At 39.2% G+C, this 18,280-nt stretch overlaps 1 protein-coding gene across 1 annotated transcript in view; it reads right to left on the reverse strand.

The window, feature by feature from the left end:
* Window positions 1–18,280, reverse strand: part of UBE2U (ubiquitin conjugating enzyme E2 U) — a 77,895-nt gene that overhangs the window by 50,702 nt on the left and 8,913 nt on the right. Inside the window, exon 5 of the mRNA XM_052637919.1 lies at window positions 7,946–8,066. Coding sequence (XP_052493879.1) covers window positions 7,946–8,066 — 121 coding nt within the window. The remainder of the gene's footprint in view (window positions 1–7,945; window positions 8,067–18,280) is intronic.

An 18,280-nucleotide genomic window follows, 5' to 3' on the forward strand; every position in this document is an offset into this window, starting at 1 on the left:
GGGAGGCCTGGCGTGCTGCGTTCATGGGGTCGCAAAGAGTCGGACAAGGCTGAGCGACTGAACTGAACTGAAAGAAACTAGAGACCTATATATAGAAAACTATAAAACACTGGTGAAAGAAATCAAAGAGGACACTAATAGATGGAGAAATATACCATGTACATGGATCAGAAGAATCAATATAGTGAAAATGAGTATATTACCCAAAGCATTCTATAGATTCAATGCAATCCCTATCAAGCTACCAATGGTATTTTTCACAGAGCTAGAACAAATAATTTCACAATTTGTATGGAAATACAAAAAACCTCGAATAGCCAAAGCAATCTTGAGAAAGAAGAATGGAACTGGAGGAATCAACCTGCCTGACTTCAGGCTCTACTACAAAGCCACAGTCATCAAGACAGTATGGTACTACCACAAAGACAGAAATATAGATCAATGGAACAAAATAGAAAGCCCAGAGATAAATCCACACACCAATGGACACCTTATCTTTGACAAAGGAGGCAAGAATATACAATGGCGAAAAGACAATCTCTTTAACAAGTGGTGCTGGGAAAATTGGTCAACCACTTGTAAAAGAATGAAACTAGAACACTTTCTAACACTGCACACAAAAATAAACTCAAAATGGATTAAAGATCTAAATGTAAGACCAGAAACTATAAAACTTCTAGAGAAGAACATAGGCAAAACACTCTCCAGCATAAATCACAGCAGGATCCTCTATGACCCACCTCCCAGAATATTGGAAATAAAAGCAAAAATAAACAAATGGGACCTAATTAAAATTAAAAGCTTCTGCACAACAAAGGAAACTATAAGCAAGGTGAAAAGACAGCCTTCAGAATGGGAGAAAATAACAGCAAATAAAGCAACTGACAAAGAACTAATCTCAAAAATATACAAGCAACTCCTGCAGCTCAATTCCAGAAAAATAAACGACCCAATCAAAAAAGGGGCCAAAGAACTAAACAGACATTTCTCCAAAGAAGACATACAGATGGATAACAAACACATGAAAAGATGCCTAACATCACTCATCACTCAGAGAAATGCAAATCAGAACCACAATGAGGTACCATTTCATGCCAGTCAGAATGGCTGCTATCCAAAAGTCTTCAGGCAATAAATGCTGGAGAGGGTGTGGAGAAAAGGGAACCCTCTTACACTGTTGGTGGGAATGCAAACTAGTACAGCCACTATGGAGAACATTGTGGAGATTCCTTAAAAAACTGGAAACTGAACTGCCTTATGACTCAGCCATTCTACTACTGGACATACACACTGAGGAAACCAGAATTGAAAGAGACACGTGTACCCCAATGTACATCGCAGCACTGTTTGTAATAGCCAGGACATGGAAGCAACCTAGATGTCCATCAGAAGATGAATGGATAAGAAAGCTGTGGTACATATACACAATGGAGTATTACTCAGCCATTAAAAAGAATACATTTGAATCCGTTCTAATGAGGTGGATGAAACTGGAGCCTATTATACAGAGTGAAGTAAGCCAGAAAGAAAAACACCAATACAGTAGGCTAACATATATATATGGAATTTAGAAAGATGGTAACGATAACCCTGTACACGAGACAGCAAAAGAGACACAGATGTATAGAACAGTCTTTTGGACTCTGTGGGAGAGGGAGAGGGTGGGATGATTTGGGAGAATGGCATTGAAACATGTATAATATCATATACAAAACAAATCACCAGTCCAGGTTCAATGCATGATACAGCATGCTTGGGGCTGGTGCACTGGGATGTTCCAGAGGGATGGTACGGGGAGGGAGGTGGAAGAGGGGTTCAGGATGGGGAACACGTGTACACCTGTGGTGGATTCATGTTGATGTATGGCAAAACCAATATAATATTGTAAAGTAATTAGCCTCCAATTAAAGTAAACAAATTTATATTAAAAAAATAAAGAAAACAATGTTTCATTGAGAAAAAATAAAATAAAGTACTTCATAATGTGAATTAGTAGTATAATTATTTCTATAATTCTTCTCTATTCTTGTATTTTGACTGTCAGTAATTTTATTCAGATAGAATCTGAAACTTAGTAGAATGACTCTCCTTTAACAAAAGCTAAAGCAAGAGGATATGATGGCTGGATGGCATCACCGACTCCATGGACGTGAGTTTGAGTGAACTCCAGGAGCTGGTGATGGACAGGGAGGCCTGGCGTGCTGTGATTCATGGGATCGCAAAGAGTTGGACAAGACTGAGCAACTGAACTGAACTGAAAGGAGTATGCCTAGCTAAAAGAAAAATTATTACCTTAGGTTTGGCTACTATTATTTATTTTTATATTCTTATACATTTTATTTCAACCAAAGATTTTTTAAAATTATATGAACTCTATGCTTTGAATAGGGCTTCCCAGGTGGCTCAGTGGTAAAGAATCCACCTGCCAACGCAGGAGACATAGGAGATGCTGGTTTGATCCCTGGGTTGGGAAGATCCCCTCCACTGGAGGAGCAAATAGCTACCCACTTCAGTATTCTTGCCTGGGAAATCCCATGAACAGAGAAGTCTGGTCGGTTATAGCCCACGGAGTTGTAAAGAACTGGACACAACTGAGTGACTGAGTATGCACGCATGCATGCTTTAAATATCAAAATAAACATGCTAAACAAAAAACAATTTGACCATATTACCACACAGAAATAAAAATTCACTGGGACAAACTGGAAAAAAAAAAAAGATAAGATGTATGAGCTTACAGTAGTTCCTCATTATTAGCAGGAGATACCCTCCAAGCCTCCCAGTGGTGCTTAAAAACATGGACAGTATGAAACCCTGTATACATTATACTATGTTTTTTTTTCCCTATACATACATACTTATGATGAAGTTTCATTTGTAACTTAGGCACAGTAAGAGGTTAACAAGAATAATTAATAATAAGATGGAACAATTGTAACAACATACTACAAGAAAAGTTATGTGAATGTGGTCTCTTTCTCTCTCAAAATATCTTGGACAAATTTAATATCTTGTTTCCATCTTAACTAAGCACTTATGCTTTGTGGCCATATCTTTTGCACTTTGAGGTATGACAGCAAAATTAGCATGGATTTCTTTCTCCTTCACAATTTCATGGATAGAAGATTTGTTCTTACTGTAAATCGTAGCAACCTCAGATATGAGATTTTTTCTTACTAAGTCAAGAACTTTCACTTAAAGGAAGCCCTTTATGGCTTCTCTTGACATGTGTGAATGGCCAGCAGCACTACTCTTGTGCTTTGGGGTCATGATTAAGTAAGGGTCACTTGATCAGAAGCACTAAGATACCTCAGATATCAGACAGTTCATTTGATAACACAGATGGCTACTAAGTGACTAACGGGTGAGAAATACTGAACAAAGAGATCATTCACATGCTGGGCAGGATGAAGCTGGATGGCAAGAGATTTCATCATGCTACTCAGAACGATGCACAATTGAAAACTCATGAATCATTTACTTACGGAATTTTCCATTTAATACTTTTAGATGGCTAAAAACGGAAAGTGAAATGGTAGATAAGGGGGGACTACTATATATGAAATCCCTTTGTAACAAATTAGAAAGTCTCTAATTTACTCAGAATCTAGGAGGCAACACAGTTATTTTATACATTGTCTTCTTCCAGACCTCCAAGTTTTCATAAACAAACTGAAATATAACTTAGGAGGCACTTGAAAAATCCCCTTGTCCAACTCCTGACACTGGGCAAAATATTCTTTGAGAACATCCCTGAACATCAAGTCATTAAGCTCTGCCAAATGAACGAAAGCTATGAAAGCATACCTTTGGTGATAGGGAGATTACCACCTGTCAACAGTCTTGCCCATTCGTAAGTGACTTGAATGGTTAGAAAATCTTTCCTTGTGTTTGGTTGGCTGGGACCTGCTGGATGGACTTTCCCCTGAGGGATGCTGCAAATGCAACATCTAGGAAGATCAGCTAACCCAACTGACTGTAACTGATTGCCCAAACTGGAATGAAGGGAGTGAAGGGAGAACTCAACATGATTACCCCAGGACTGCTCCAGGCAGTTTGGTATGTGTGAGCACCAAACTATAAGTAAGGGGGTCAGAGTCCAGGCCACAAGAAGAGGCTGCTGAGACATGGGAAGGTCACTGGGATCTCCAAATGTTGGGTTTGAGCTCACAGCTTGTGCATTCTTGTCAATCCACCAAGGCAAAGACCTAGCTCTTCAGGCACACAGCAGATGGTAGGCAAACTCTGGGGAACGAGAGGCACTGGCATGTCTACATACCAAATGGGAGTCTTAGGCTTAGGATAACAAAATTAATTCCAGACCACTGATTATGAGAGAAAAAAAAAAAAAAGTTCCTGGTGTATTCAAGGTATGTTCTGACACAAAATAGGGTGAAGCCTATATACCGTGGACATCAGTGACTACAACCTACCAGTTCTGGGGAAGATATGACTGACTTGTAGCTTCAATATTAGTCTGATATTAGTATCCTGGAACAATGGAGAAGAAATTTCCCTTTTCTATAGGCAATCCCTTCAGATATTTGAAAACAGATTTTACAACTGCCTTTTAGCTTTCCTTCCGTTAGCTAAGTGTACAGTTTCTTCAGCACAGGAAATGTGAGGCTCCAAGTTGAGCATGCTTGGAGGGCACAACAAACCAGAGTCAGGAAAGCTATCATCTTACACATGCTTGGTAAATTATTATTATTATTAATTAATTATTATTCACATCAGGCTTCTGTTCAAAGAGTTTTCTGATAGTTTTTCATAGACTAATGTTCTGCCATGAAGTCAGGTCTCTTCTCTTCTGTACTTGGAAATTTAATTCTTTGATCCCAAATGGATGACTTTATGTTCATTGCATTAAATTGGAGGTTTGCATTGCATTATCCCATTGGAGGGGCAATGGGAATATCCAGGTTGGCTCTCTGGCCTTGTAGCTTAGCTCCGTGTGGCCTTGGGCTAATCCTTTCATCTTGATCCTCAGCTTCCTCACTGAGGAAGAGGCTGAGGATCAGGCAGATAAATGCATGTGAAAGCACTCTGTAAACTATGAAGTAAAATCAGGATCCAAGTTTATGTGTTTTTTATTCATTCAATCTACAAATGTTTATTCAATACCTATGGCCAGACACTGCTACTGGGCATTGACAATATTGTTGTAGCCTAAAATTAATGCCTACAGAGATGATACAGTTAGCTGCCTCTTGAGTTTCTCATGTATGTAATTAATTATCTACTCCAGTTCTGTGTTACCTGAGAATGGGATAATAATTTCTTCTATGTACTTTCTAGACCTCTTTATTAATACATTAAATGAATATGAGATCTGATTCTAGCAGTAATCAGATCTTTTTTTCAAGTCATTAAAGTGAAAGTGGCTCAGTCGTGTCTGAATCTTTGCGACCCCATGGTCTATACAGTCCACTGAATTCTCCAGGCCAGAATACTGGAGTGGGTAGCTGTTCCCTTCTCCAGGGGATCTTCCCAACCCAGGGATCAAACCCAGGTCTCCTGCATTGCAGGTGGACTCTTTACCAGCTGAGCCATGAGGGAAGCCCAGGATCACTGGCGTGGGTAGCCTATCCCTTCTCCAAGGGATCTTCCCAACCCAGGGATCAAACCCAGGTCTCCTGTACTGCAGGCAGATTCTTTACCAGCTGAGCCATCAGGGAAGTCCAAGAATGCTGGAGTGGGTAGACTATCCCTTCTCCAGTGGATCTTCCCGACCCAGGAATTGAACCAGGGTCTCCTGCATCGCAGGCAGATTTTTACCAGCTGAGCTACCAGGGAAGCCCAAGTCATTATAGGTAATTAATTCTCACTGGATGTTATTTTCCACAGAAATCCACATGGTACTATACGACCATCTAATTTAGAGTGAACATGGTTTTTTGCACTTTATTTTCCACCATAGCAGCTGCTTCTGCTTCATTACAGCAGTCTTTCCCTACGAAGCTGCAGAAAATCCTTTTCTTCCTGGCACTAAAGGTACTCCTCCAGTCCTGCTGAGAGGGCAGGAAAGCTGAGAACTATTCACTGTCTTGGATTTCCACATATTTCACCAACACACATAAAGCAAACAGTGAAAACCTGCCAAAGCACTATTTGTTCTGTCACTCATTTGTTCGGTGATTTGGCAACCTGGACAGCTTTCCTGTCTGGGTTGATGGCAAAGCTGGAGGACTAAAAGGAATGAAGGGTGACATTGACCTGAGAGAAAAGAAGAAAAGAAAGGGCCACCTTGCCTTCCAATTTCTTCTCATCCTTCTCTTTCAGGATCTAAAACCAAAATCTAATGCACAGAATCATTTATCATGAAAATTCTCTACAACCGGTTCTTAAATTACCATTCACCAGAATATGGATATAGCTTTGTATAGAATATTCTTGTGCAAGGATAGTACTGTAGAGCTTGATGAAAGATTAAGGGATACGTATTGTTCATTTACTCATTCCACAAACATTTCCTGAGTGGAGAGGATACAGCAAGGGAATGCTACAGATTCTGGTTGGTCAGAAATATGATCAGCTTGAAGAAGTACCATTCCTCTGTGGACACACCAGCCTTAAAATTGTCAAGAGAATTCTGAAGAACTCTGTGACAATCATGACATATTTGAAGATACTGGAAAAGATGCCTGATCAATACTGCCCAGATTCAGATGCTCTGCGGAAAAGCGCTTGACTTCATCGCAAACTGTACACGTTTAATGGACTGGCAGGTCCCAGAAGGGGAAAGAAGAAGAGACCATGGACATCTAGTGAAGAGAAAAAACACAAGAGAGATCAGTTCGGAAGAGTGAGCCTGAGCAGCATGGCCTACTGACTGGGGAGGTAACAATGCCAGTTACTGTGTGATGCTGTTGGGTACCACTGAAAGGAAGGGCAGATTGTAAAGGAAAACGCTATGTCACCAGGGGCCCAACCCTCACCTGTGGCTAACCCCTCTGGGCAAGGGGAGCCAATAGCTTTACTATTCTCATTGTAGAGAAAGCAAAGGAGCTATGAGGTGATGGAGTTAAGAGTTATGAAAGGGTTGTGGGTAAGAAGAGAGTGAAATGACCAAGGGTATCAGAAAAACATTGGTCAACACAACAGAAAGACTGCAAAGCCTCAGTCATTGCCACATGGATTCTTTGAAGGAAAACCTAGAAGGGGACCTCTCTAGAAAAAAAAATGCTGACAGTTTTCCTAACCAAGGGGAAAGGAGTCTCAGATTAGTAAGATCTGGTGGTTACTGAGGGTGAAGTCTGAGAAATAGCTACTATAGATCAGAGAGTTAAAAATTGATGTCATATCTTTATGACATGGGCACCATTTGTCCATATGACCATGACATTTAAAGATACTAAGCTTACAACTTTTGATAATTTTAAAAAAAGGATCACACTAAACCAAATGGAGAAAGACAAATATACTGCTTATATGTGGAATCTAAAAAAATGATGGAAATGAACCTATATACAATATAGCATTAGACCTACAGACATAGAAAACAAACTTGTGGTTACCAAAGAGGAAAGCAGGGGTAAATTAGGAGTTTGGAATTAACATATATACTCTACTATACATAAAATATATAATCAATAGGGACCTACTGTATAGCACAGGGAATTAAACTCAATATTTTATAATAACCTATAAGAGAAAAGAATCTGAAAAAACACATATATAAAACAGATAAATAAGTATGTATAACTGAATCATTTTGCTGTACACCTGAAACCAATACAACGTTGTAAGTCAGTTATACTTCAATTAGAAAAAGAAAGGATTACACAGACGGATTTGACACAGGTACGACAGGAGAGATCTTAGTATGATTTCATTACTGAAAATGGATGCAGAAAATATTGTTGTATGCAAGTTACTTGCTACATCATTTACTTGCTATGAATCATTAATAATTGGCAAATAACAATAAGTAGTCACTTCTTACATGGTAACGGCCGGTGGAAAAGTCGTAGAATTATTAGTCTGTACAGAGTTTCATCTTTCATCAGTATATGGGCTGCTTCCAAATTCACTGGATTTTCTAGCACTGGATTAGAAAGCATAACCTATAGGAAAACATATAAAACACAGAATTTTTAAAGCGGCTTTTTTCTTAGGGCAAAAAGACAAACCAGTACATACAACATTCAAGAAGCATTTATAAATGCCTACAATGTGTCCACCTGGAGGCAAAGACAAATGAGACATGGTCCTTATTATCAAGACACTCATGATCTATCTTGGTTTTATACTGTACATTCATGAGCCAAACATTAGGATCAAAGCAAGTTACAAGTTCCTCCTTGAAATTATTCCTTCCTATCACATAACTTTAAATTGATTTATGTGTAAAGGGAACTAAACATTAGGAAACACTGAAACATTTCATTAAAAAATAATTACATTTTAACATGAGATCATATTTAGATCATGCATAAACAAACACATGTATGAAAAGCCTGCATGCAATTCAATATCCCCACAGGTCACTGAATGCTTAATTTGGTATCACTAGTAGTTTTCTCTGCTGAGAAAGACTGAAGGGAGAAAGAGAAGAGGGTGACATAAGATGAGATGTTTGGATGGCATCACCAACTCAATGGACATGAATTTAGGCAAACTCCAGGAGATAGTTAGAGACAGGGAGGCCTGGCGTGCTACAGTCCATGGGGTTGGAAAGTGTCAGACATGACTTAGAGGCTGAACAACAAAAACAAGTAGTTGTCTCAACATCTAAAAAATTAAGATCATGGCATGTACAGAGTTTAACCTTTCATCAGTATATAGGCTGCTTTCAAATTCACTGGATTTTCTAGCACTGGATTAGAAAGCATAACTAACTATAGGAAAACATATAAAACATAGAATTTTTAAAGCGGCTTTTTTCTTAAGGCAAAAAGACAAACCAGTACATACAACATTCAAGAAGCATTTATTAAATGCCTACAATGTGTCCACCTGGAGACAAAGACAAATGAGACATTGTCCTTTCTCTCAAGACACTCATGGTCCCATCCTTCATGGCAAATAGAAGGGGAAAAAGTAGAATCAGTAACGGATTTTATTTTCCTGGACTCCCAAATTACTGCAGTGACTGTAACCATGAAATTAAAAGATGCTTGCTCCTTGGAAGAAAAGCTGTGAGAAACCTAGGGAGCATATTAAAAAGCAAAGACATCACTTTGCCAACAAAGGCCCACATAGTCAAAGCTATGGTTTTTTCAGTAGTCATGTACAGATATGAGAGTCAGACCATAAAAAAGGCTGAGCACTGAATTGATGTTTTTAAATTGTGGTGCTAGAGAAGACTCTTGAGAGTCCTTTGGGCTGCAAGGAGATCAAACCAGTCAATCCTAAAGGAACTCAACCCTAAATATTCATTAGAAGGACTGATGCTGAAACTGAAGCTCTAATACTTTGGCCACCTGATGTGAAGAGCCGACTCGATGGAAAAGACCCTGATGCTGAGAAAGACTGAAGGCAAAAAGAGAAGAGGGTAGCAGAGGATAAGATGGTTGGATGACATCACTGACTCAGTCGACATGAGTTTGAGCAAACTCTTGGAGATAGTGAAGGTCATGGAAGTGTAAATGCTGCAGTCCACGGGGTCACAAAGGGACATGACTTAGCGACTGAACAACCGTAGTTTTCTACCACTGCTATAACAAACTGCCACAAATTTAGCATCTAAATCAACACAAATTTATTCTCTTCATATTTCTACAGGTAGGAAGCTGGGGTTGGTTGTACTGGCTTCTCTTCTCAAGATTGCACAAGACTGAAATTAAGGTATCTGCTGGCTGGGCTCTTATCAGAGGTTCTGGGAAGAATGTGTCTCACAGTTCAGGTTTCTGTTCAGTTAGTTCAGTTCAGTCACTCAGTTGTATTCAGCTCTTTGCGACCCCATGGACTGCAGCATGCCAGGTTTCCCTGTCCATCACCAACTCCCAGAATTTGCTCAAACTCATATCCATTGAGTCGGTGATGCCATCCAACCATCTCATCCTCTGTCATCCCCTTCTCCTCCTGCCTTCAATCTTTCCCAGTATCAGGGTCTTTTCAAATAAGTCAGTTCTTCACATCACATGGCCAAAGTATTGGAGTTTCAGCTTCAGCATCAGTCTTTCCAGTGAATATTCAGGACTGATTTCCTTTAGGATAGACTGGTTGGACGTCCTTGCTGTCCAAGGGACTCTCAAGAATCTTCTCCAACACCACAGTTTAAAAGCATCAATTCTTCAGCATTCAGCTTTCTTTATAGCCCAACTCTCACATACATACATGACTACTGGAAAAACCATAGCTTTGACTAGATAGACCTTTGTTGGCAAAGTAATGTCTCTGCTTTTCAATATGCTATCTAGGTTGGTCATAGCTTTTCTTCCAAGGAGCAAGTATCTTTTAATTTCATGGTTGCAGTCACCATCTTCAGTGATTTTGGAGTCCCCAAAAATAAAGTCTGTCACTGTTTCCACTGTTTCATCTGTTTGCCATGAAGTGATGGGACCGGATGCCATAATCTTAGTTTTCTGAATGTTGAGTTTTAAACCAGCTTTCTCATTCTCCTCTTTCACTTTCATCAAGAGGCTCTTTAGTTTCTCTTTATTTTCTGCCATAAGGGTGGTGTCATCTGTATGAACTTATAGATCTTTCTCCCTATAATCTTGATTACAGCTTGTGCTTCATCTATCCATTCATTCATTCATTTGCTTCATTCATTCAGCATTTCACATGATATACTCTATATATTTAAATAAGCAGGGTGACAATATACAACCTTGTCATACTCCTTTTCCTATCCAGAACCAGTCTGTTGTTCCATGTCCGGTTCTAACTGTTGCTTCCTGACCTGAATACAGATTTCTCAGGAAGCAGGATAAGGTGATCTGGTATTCCCATCTCTTTAAGAATTTTTCACAGTTTGTTGTAATCCACACAGTCAAAGGCTTTGGCGTAGTTAATAAAGCAAAGGTAAAGGTTTTTCTGAAACTCTCTTGCTTTTTCGATGATCCAATGGATGTTGGCATTTGATCTCTGGTTCTTCTGCCATTTCTAATTCCAGCTTGAACATCTGGTAGTTCTAGGTTCATGTACTTTTGAAGCCTGGCTTGGAGAATTTCGAGCATTATTTTGCTAGTGTTTGAGATGAGTGCAATTGTGCGGTAGTTAGAGCATTCTTTGGCATTGCCTTTCTTTGGGATTGGAATGAAAATTGACCTTTTCCACTCCTATGGTTGTCTGTTAGATGAATTCAGTTCCTGAATTCACTATTTGTAGAACTGTTTTCTGTTTCTTTGCTGATGGTTAACTGGGGGCTGCTCTCAACCCTGAGACAACTCTTGCTGGTACTTACACTTGGACCTCTATGTCTCAGAGGCAAAAGTGTGAAAAAAAAACAAACCTTCTTTTGCTTGGACCTCTCCTACCATTTCCTTTCCTCCATCTTTACTCCATTTCTTTGAGAGACTCTTATCTTCCTCTTCTATTGGTAAGGGCTCATGCGATTATTTTGGTCATCCCCTTGCATAATTCAGGAAACCTTTCTACTTAAGGTGAGCTTATTAGTAATGGTAACTCCTTCTGCAAAATTCATTCACATCTAGATTAGAGTTTGACTGAGTAACCAGACTGTGGAAGTCTTGGGGACAGTTTCAAAATTCTGCCTATAATAGTATCTGCACATCTGGATAACATAGGTGACCAGTAGGAACCAAAACATGGTAGTTCTGTTAGGCTATGATCTTATTTATCTGGAATCTCAAAATTAATATTAATAAAATTTGAAATATTTATTCAATAATTCAGTATGCTGAATGTTAGTTTACAACAAACAAACTAGATAATATAGTCAAAATAATTACAACCAGAATCTAGATAATAAAATATAGCCAAAATAATTACAACCAGAATGTCTAAGTGTAGATACAGCTTGGAGTAGATTATTGTGGCTTAAGAGTTATGGAAATGATAGCAGTTTTTCACTAATAAGACCAGTAATCTGACAGCTGATATTTCAAAAGCAACAAGAATTTTCTTTTGTTTCATATTTGGAAAACATACTGGGCTATATTTTCAAAAATATTGCAACTGTTTAAACAAGGATTTGATGTGGACTGCACTATATCTTCCAGAGTGGGTGGGAAGCAGATGAAACTTTTCTTTAAGAGTAAGCTTGCTCTTTGGTTGGAGAGAGAGTCTTACTCAGAGAGACACATTTGGTAGAGTTTATTCAATGGTCTTTGCATTCACCACTATGCCTAAGAACTTGCATATAATATACACACAAGCTACATTTAATGATTTTTTTAAGAATTGGAACGAAAGGAATAATTAACATATACAAATCAGATACCCTGCAGAAATAATAAAGGTCCAGCTTCTAAAGTAGCCTTGTGATAACATGAAATAAGATAAAAAGCTATCCAGAGGATATATAAATTTGAAGGATCAATAAACAACTATACCAGTTCAGTTCAGTTCAGTCGCTCGGTTGGTCAAACTCTTTGAGACCCCATGAACTGCAGCACGCCAGGCCTCCCTATCCATCACCAATTCCCAGAGTCCACCCAAACACATGTCCATTGTGTTGATGATGCCATTAAACCATCTCATCGTCTGTCGTCCCCTTCTCCTCCTACCCTCAATCTTTCTCAGCATCAGGTTATCTTCCAGTGAGTCAGCCCTCTGCATCAGGTGACCAAAGTATTGGAGTTTCACCTTCAACATCAGTCCCTCCAATGAATACCCAGGACCGATCTCCTTTAGGATGGACTGGTTGGATCTCCTTGTAGTCCAAGGGATTCTCAAGAGTCTTCTCCAACACCACAGTTCAAAACCATCAATTCTTCAGTGCTCAGCTTTCTTTATAGTCCAAAAGAAAGTCTCACATCCAAACATGACAACTGGAAAAACCATAGCTTTGACTAGACTGAACTTTGTTGGCAAAGTAATGTCTCTGCTTTTTAATATGCTGTCTAGGTTGGTCATAACTTTCCTTCCAAGGAGCGTCTTTTAATTTCATGGCTGCAACCACCATCTGCAGTGATTCTGGAGCCCCAAAAATAAAGTCAGCCACTGTTTCCCCATCTATTTGCCATGAAGTGATGGGACCAGATGCCATGATCTTCATTTTCTGAATGTTGAGCTTTAAGCCAACTTTTTCAATCTCCTCTTTCACTTTCATCAAGAGGCTTGTTAGTTCCTCTTCACTTTCTGCCATAAGGGTGGTGTCATCTGCATATCTGAGGTTATTGATATTTGTCCTGGCAATCTTCATTCCAGCTTATGCTTCTTCCAGCCCAGCATTTCTCACGATGTACTCTGCATATAAGTTAAATAAGCAGGGTGACAATATACAGCCTTGATGTACTCCTTTTCCTATTTGGAACCAGTCTGTTGTTCCATCTCCACTTCTAACTGTTGCTTCCTGACCTGCATACAGGTTTCTCAAGAGGCAGGTCAGGTGGTCTGGTAATCCCATCTCTTTCAGAATTTACCGCAGTTTATTGTGATCCACACAAAGGCTTTGGCATAGTCAATAAAGCAGAAATAGATGTTCTTTTGGAATTCTCTTGCTTTTTTGATGATCCAGCGGATGTTGGCAATTTGATCTCTGGTTCCTCTGCCTTTTCTAAAACCAGCTCGAACATCTGGAAGTTCACGGTTCATGTATTGCTGAAACCTGGCTTGGAGAATTTTGAGTATTACTTTACTAGCATGTGAGATTAGTGCAATTGTGCAGTAGTTTGAGCATTCTCTGGCATTGCCTTTCTTTGGGATTGGAATGAAAACTGACTTTTTCCAATCCTGTGGCCACTGCTGAGTTTTCCAAATTTGCTGGCATATTAAGTGCATTATCTTTTAGGATTTGAAATAGCTCAACTGGAATTCCATCACCTCCACTAGCTTTGTTCATAGTGATGCTTCCTAAGGCCCACCTGACTTCACATTCCAGGATGTCCGGCTCTAGGTGAGTGTCAGTGATCACACCTTCGTGATTATCTGGGTTGTGAAGATCTTTCTTGTACAGTTCTTCTGTGTATTCTTGCCACCTCTTCTTAATAGCTTCTGCTTCTGTTAGGTCCAGACCATTTCTGCCCTTTATCGAGCCCATCTTTGCATGAAATGTTCCCTTGGTATCTCTCATTTTCTTGAAGAGATTTCTAGTCTTTGCCATTCTATTGTCTTCCTCTATTTCTTTGCAGTGATCGCTGAGGAAGGCTTTCTTATCTGTCCTTGCTCCTCTTCGGAACTCTGAATTCAAATGGGTATAGCTTTTCTTTTCTCCTTTGCCTTTCACCTCTCTTCTTTTCACAGCTATTTATAAGGCCTCCTCAGAAAGCCATTTTGCCTTTTTGCATTTCTTTTTCTTGGGGATGGTCTTGCTCCCTGTCTCCTGTACAATGTCATGAACCTCCATCCCTGGTTCTTCAGGCACTCTGTCTATCAGATCTAGTCCCTTAAATCTATTTCTCACTTCCACTGCATAAGGGATTTGATTTAGGTCATACCTGAATGATCTAGTGGTTTTCCCCACTTTCTTCAATTTAAGTCTGAATTTGGCAATAAGGAGTTCATGATCTGAGCCACAATCAGCTCCCAGTATTGTTTTTGCTGACTGTATAGAGCTTCTCCATCTTTGGCTGCAAAGGATATAATCAATCTGATTTCAGTGTTGACCATCTGGTGATATCCAAGTGTAGAGTCTTCTCTTGTGTTGTTGGAAGAGGGTGTTTGCTATGACCAGTGCGTTCTCTTGGAAAAACTCTATTAGTCTTTGCCTTGTTTCATTCTGTACTCCAAGGCCAAATCTGTCTGTTACTCCAGGTGTTTCTTGACTTCCTACTTTTGCATTCCAGGCCCCTATCGTGAAAAGGACATGTTTTTTTGGTGCTAGTTCTAGAAGGCCTCGTAGGTCTTCATAGAACAGTTCGACTTCAGCTTCTTCAGCATTACTGTTCGGGGCATAGACTTGGATTACCGTGATATTGAATGGTTTGCCTTGGAAACCAACAGAGATCATTCTGTTATTTTTGAGATTGCATCCAAGTACTGCATTTCAGACTCTTTTGTTGACTGTGATGGCTACTCCATTTCTTCTAAGGGACTCCTGCCCACAGTAGTAGATATAATTAATGGTCATCTGAATTAAATCCACCCATTCCAGCCCATCTTAGTTTGCCGATTCCTAGAATGTCGATGTTCACTCTTGCCATCTCCTGGCGACCACTTCCAATTTGCCTTGATTCACGGACCTAACATTCCAGGTTCCTATGTAATATTTAGTCTTTACAGCATCGAACCTTGCTTCTATCACCAGTCCCATCCACAACTGGGTGTTGTTTTTGATTTGGCTCCATCCCTCCATTCTTTCTGGAGTTACTGATCTCCAGTAGCATACTGGGCACCTACTGACCTAGGGAGTTCATCTTTCAGTGTCCAATTTTTGGTCTTGTCATACTGTTCACTGTACCAGTGGGTATATTTTATACTGTCCAATTAGTTAAAGCTTATGAATTTGGAATTCCTTCTGTGGATAAGTGTTGATATTTGCTTTTGCTTATATATGAAAGGACAAGTTTTCAAAGAAATCAAGATCATAGAAATTTAGGAGCATATGATTAGCATATTTAGACTTGAAAATATTTTTAACACCATTTCAAGTATTAATCCCATTGATAACAATGTGATAATTTTAAATGTGTATCACCTGTCATTCAAAAGGTTGTAATCAGAAAGTAATCTAAATTTAAATTATTAGTACTTAAATAAAATGAAAAACTCAGTCCCTTAGTTATAGGAGCCATATTCCAAGTGCTCAGTAGGACTAGAGACTAGGGGTTACTATATTGAACAGCACAGATATTGAAAATTTCCTTAAGTGCTTAAAGTTCTAGTGAGCAGCACTGAACTCCAGAGAACTATTAAATAAGCCATTAAAATATTAATTGTAGCAACCTGGAAATTACTTGAGTGAAATGTTAAGGGATAAAGTAACAAGCTATATAATTTGAACACATATACTATCATTGCAACTATGTAAAAATAGATTTGTTGCTTCAGTCATGTTACTTAGTATCTACCACAGGAGTTAGACTTGTTTCCTGACCTTCAGGGGCTTACAGTCTAATAGGGGAAGACAGATAAGGAAACAGTATTTGCATTATAGCATTATAGTTCTCTCACACAGATTTACTTAGGGCAACACTTCACAAAGAAAGCCCTCCTCCCCAAACCAAAGCCATTAATTTCACCTAGGAAAGGAAATCAGGAAAGGCATTTCAGAGGAGGCATCTTTTGACCTGACTCTTAAAATGTGAGCAGCTGCTTGCCGAAAGGACTGAGAAAGAGGGAATAAAATGGGATGCTAGTCAGATGCAGAACTGGACTGAGCACTTCTTAAGGTCTAAGATTGACTTGGTTTGTAACTTTAGAGTTTGGAACTCTATAAATGCTTTTTAACCTGAATTGAACCAAGCACTGTGAGTAAAATAAATAAATAATAAAGATATACATAAGAGCGGGATGCCATGGTGTGTTTCGGAGGGTTAAGGCCAAGGTGTGAGGAGTAGATCATTTGTCAGGCAATAGAATTTGGCCTTGACCTTGTAGGGAATTTGGAACTGAAGATTTAAAACTAAAACACAAGAGAAAAGATCACAAGAAAATGTTAATAACAACAGGGAAGGAATTTCTTTATGATTATCAGTGATTTCTTTTTTCCTTTCTACTATCTTAAAAATGTTTTCTAATGTGGGCATATTTGTTTTATAAAACTATTTGAAAAATAGTCAGAGACAATATTGATTTCCCATACCATGTTTGGCTGGAGAGGGGAGGTGTTATCAGAAGCTTCCTTTTGAACTTCTGAACTAGGATAGCTTTTACTCCACAGGTAAATATTAACCAGATTTTTATTGAATTCTTTTCTTAGACCACTCATGGTTCTAAGTACTTTATTTATACATTTAGTCCTCACAAGTTATATGAGTTAGCTACTAACAGCCCCATTTCACTGATGAAGAAATGGAGGGAATGATAAGCGGAGAAACTTGTTCCAAAAGTGCAAAGGTATTAAGTGGCAGAACCAAGAAGTCAAGTCAAGCAATCTAAACTCACAGTCCCCAATTTACCTTGATTAAATTATTCTGCAATTCAAAATGTTCACCATTTCATTCTGGTTTGCCCTCACTCATTACATTTTTGAGAACATTCACTTTTACTGTTTTTAAGGCTGTTTCTATGGTTTTTCCTGTGGTCATGTATGGATGTGAGAATTGGACTGTGAAGAAGGCTGAGCGCCAAAGAATTGATGCTTTTGAACTGTGGTGTTGCAGAAGACTCTTGAGAGTCTCTTGGACTGCAAGGAGATCCAGCCAGTCCATTCTGAAGGATTGAGCATCCCAGTCCTGGGATTTCTTTGGAAGGAATGGTGCTAAAGCTGAAACTCCAGTACTTTGGCCACCTCATGAGAAGAGTTGACTCATTGGAAAAGACTCTGATGCTGGGAGGGATTGGGGGCAGGAGGAGAAGGGGACGACCGAGGATGAGATGGCTGGATGGCATCACTGACTCGACGGACGTGAGTCTGAGTGAACTCCGGGAGTTGGGGATGGACAGGGAGGCCTGGCGTGCTGCGTTCATGGGGTCGCAAAGAGTCGGACACGACTGAGCGACTGAACTGAACTGAACTGAAGGCTGTTTCTACTTAGGTGGAAGAGATAGGATGACTCAGTTTGAAAGAATCTGAAAGATCAACCACAAATCTCTGCACATCACGCTCGCTTACTTCCTCAAAGTTTTTGCTCCAATCTCTCTTCCAGAGCATGGCCTGGCACTAATACATATGCTCAATACACAGTTGTAGAATGAATGAATGATTAAATTCAACACTGAATTTTTAAAAATATTAAATTTTACTTAGCATACTAATATGACTAGATAGAAAGTTAACGATAGTTTTATTTTTGAAAACAAGACATAGGAGAGATGGAATTTTTATTATAATTCTATGTTACTGAGAAAATTCAATTAAGCCAGAATACTTTATTCTCCAGGTATTTCAGATAATCAAAATTTAATACTTTATCTCCAAATATTATTAATGATGAGTAGATGGAATTTTAAAATGGATAAAATCTGGTGGATAGAATCTCACTGGGCCAGATGTAAGTGGTCAAAGCAAGTGATGCTCAAATCATTTAACATCTCAGGATGAGAAAGGAGGCTCTTTGAGGGTCAGGAACAACATAACACACACACAACACAGAAGCATGCTTCT

This window comes from Budorcas taxicolor, chromosome 3, assembly GCF_023091745.1.
Source record: "Budorcas taxicolor isolate Tak-1 chromosome 3, Takin1.1, whole genome shotgun sequence".
Taxonomy (NCBI): Eukaryota; Metazoa; Chordata; class Mammalia; order Artiodactyla; family Bovidae; genus Budorcas; species Budorcas taxicolor.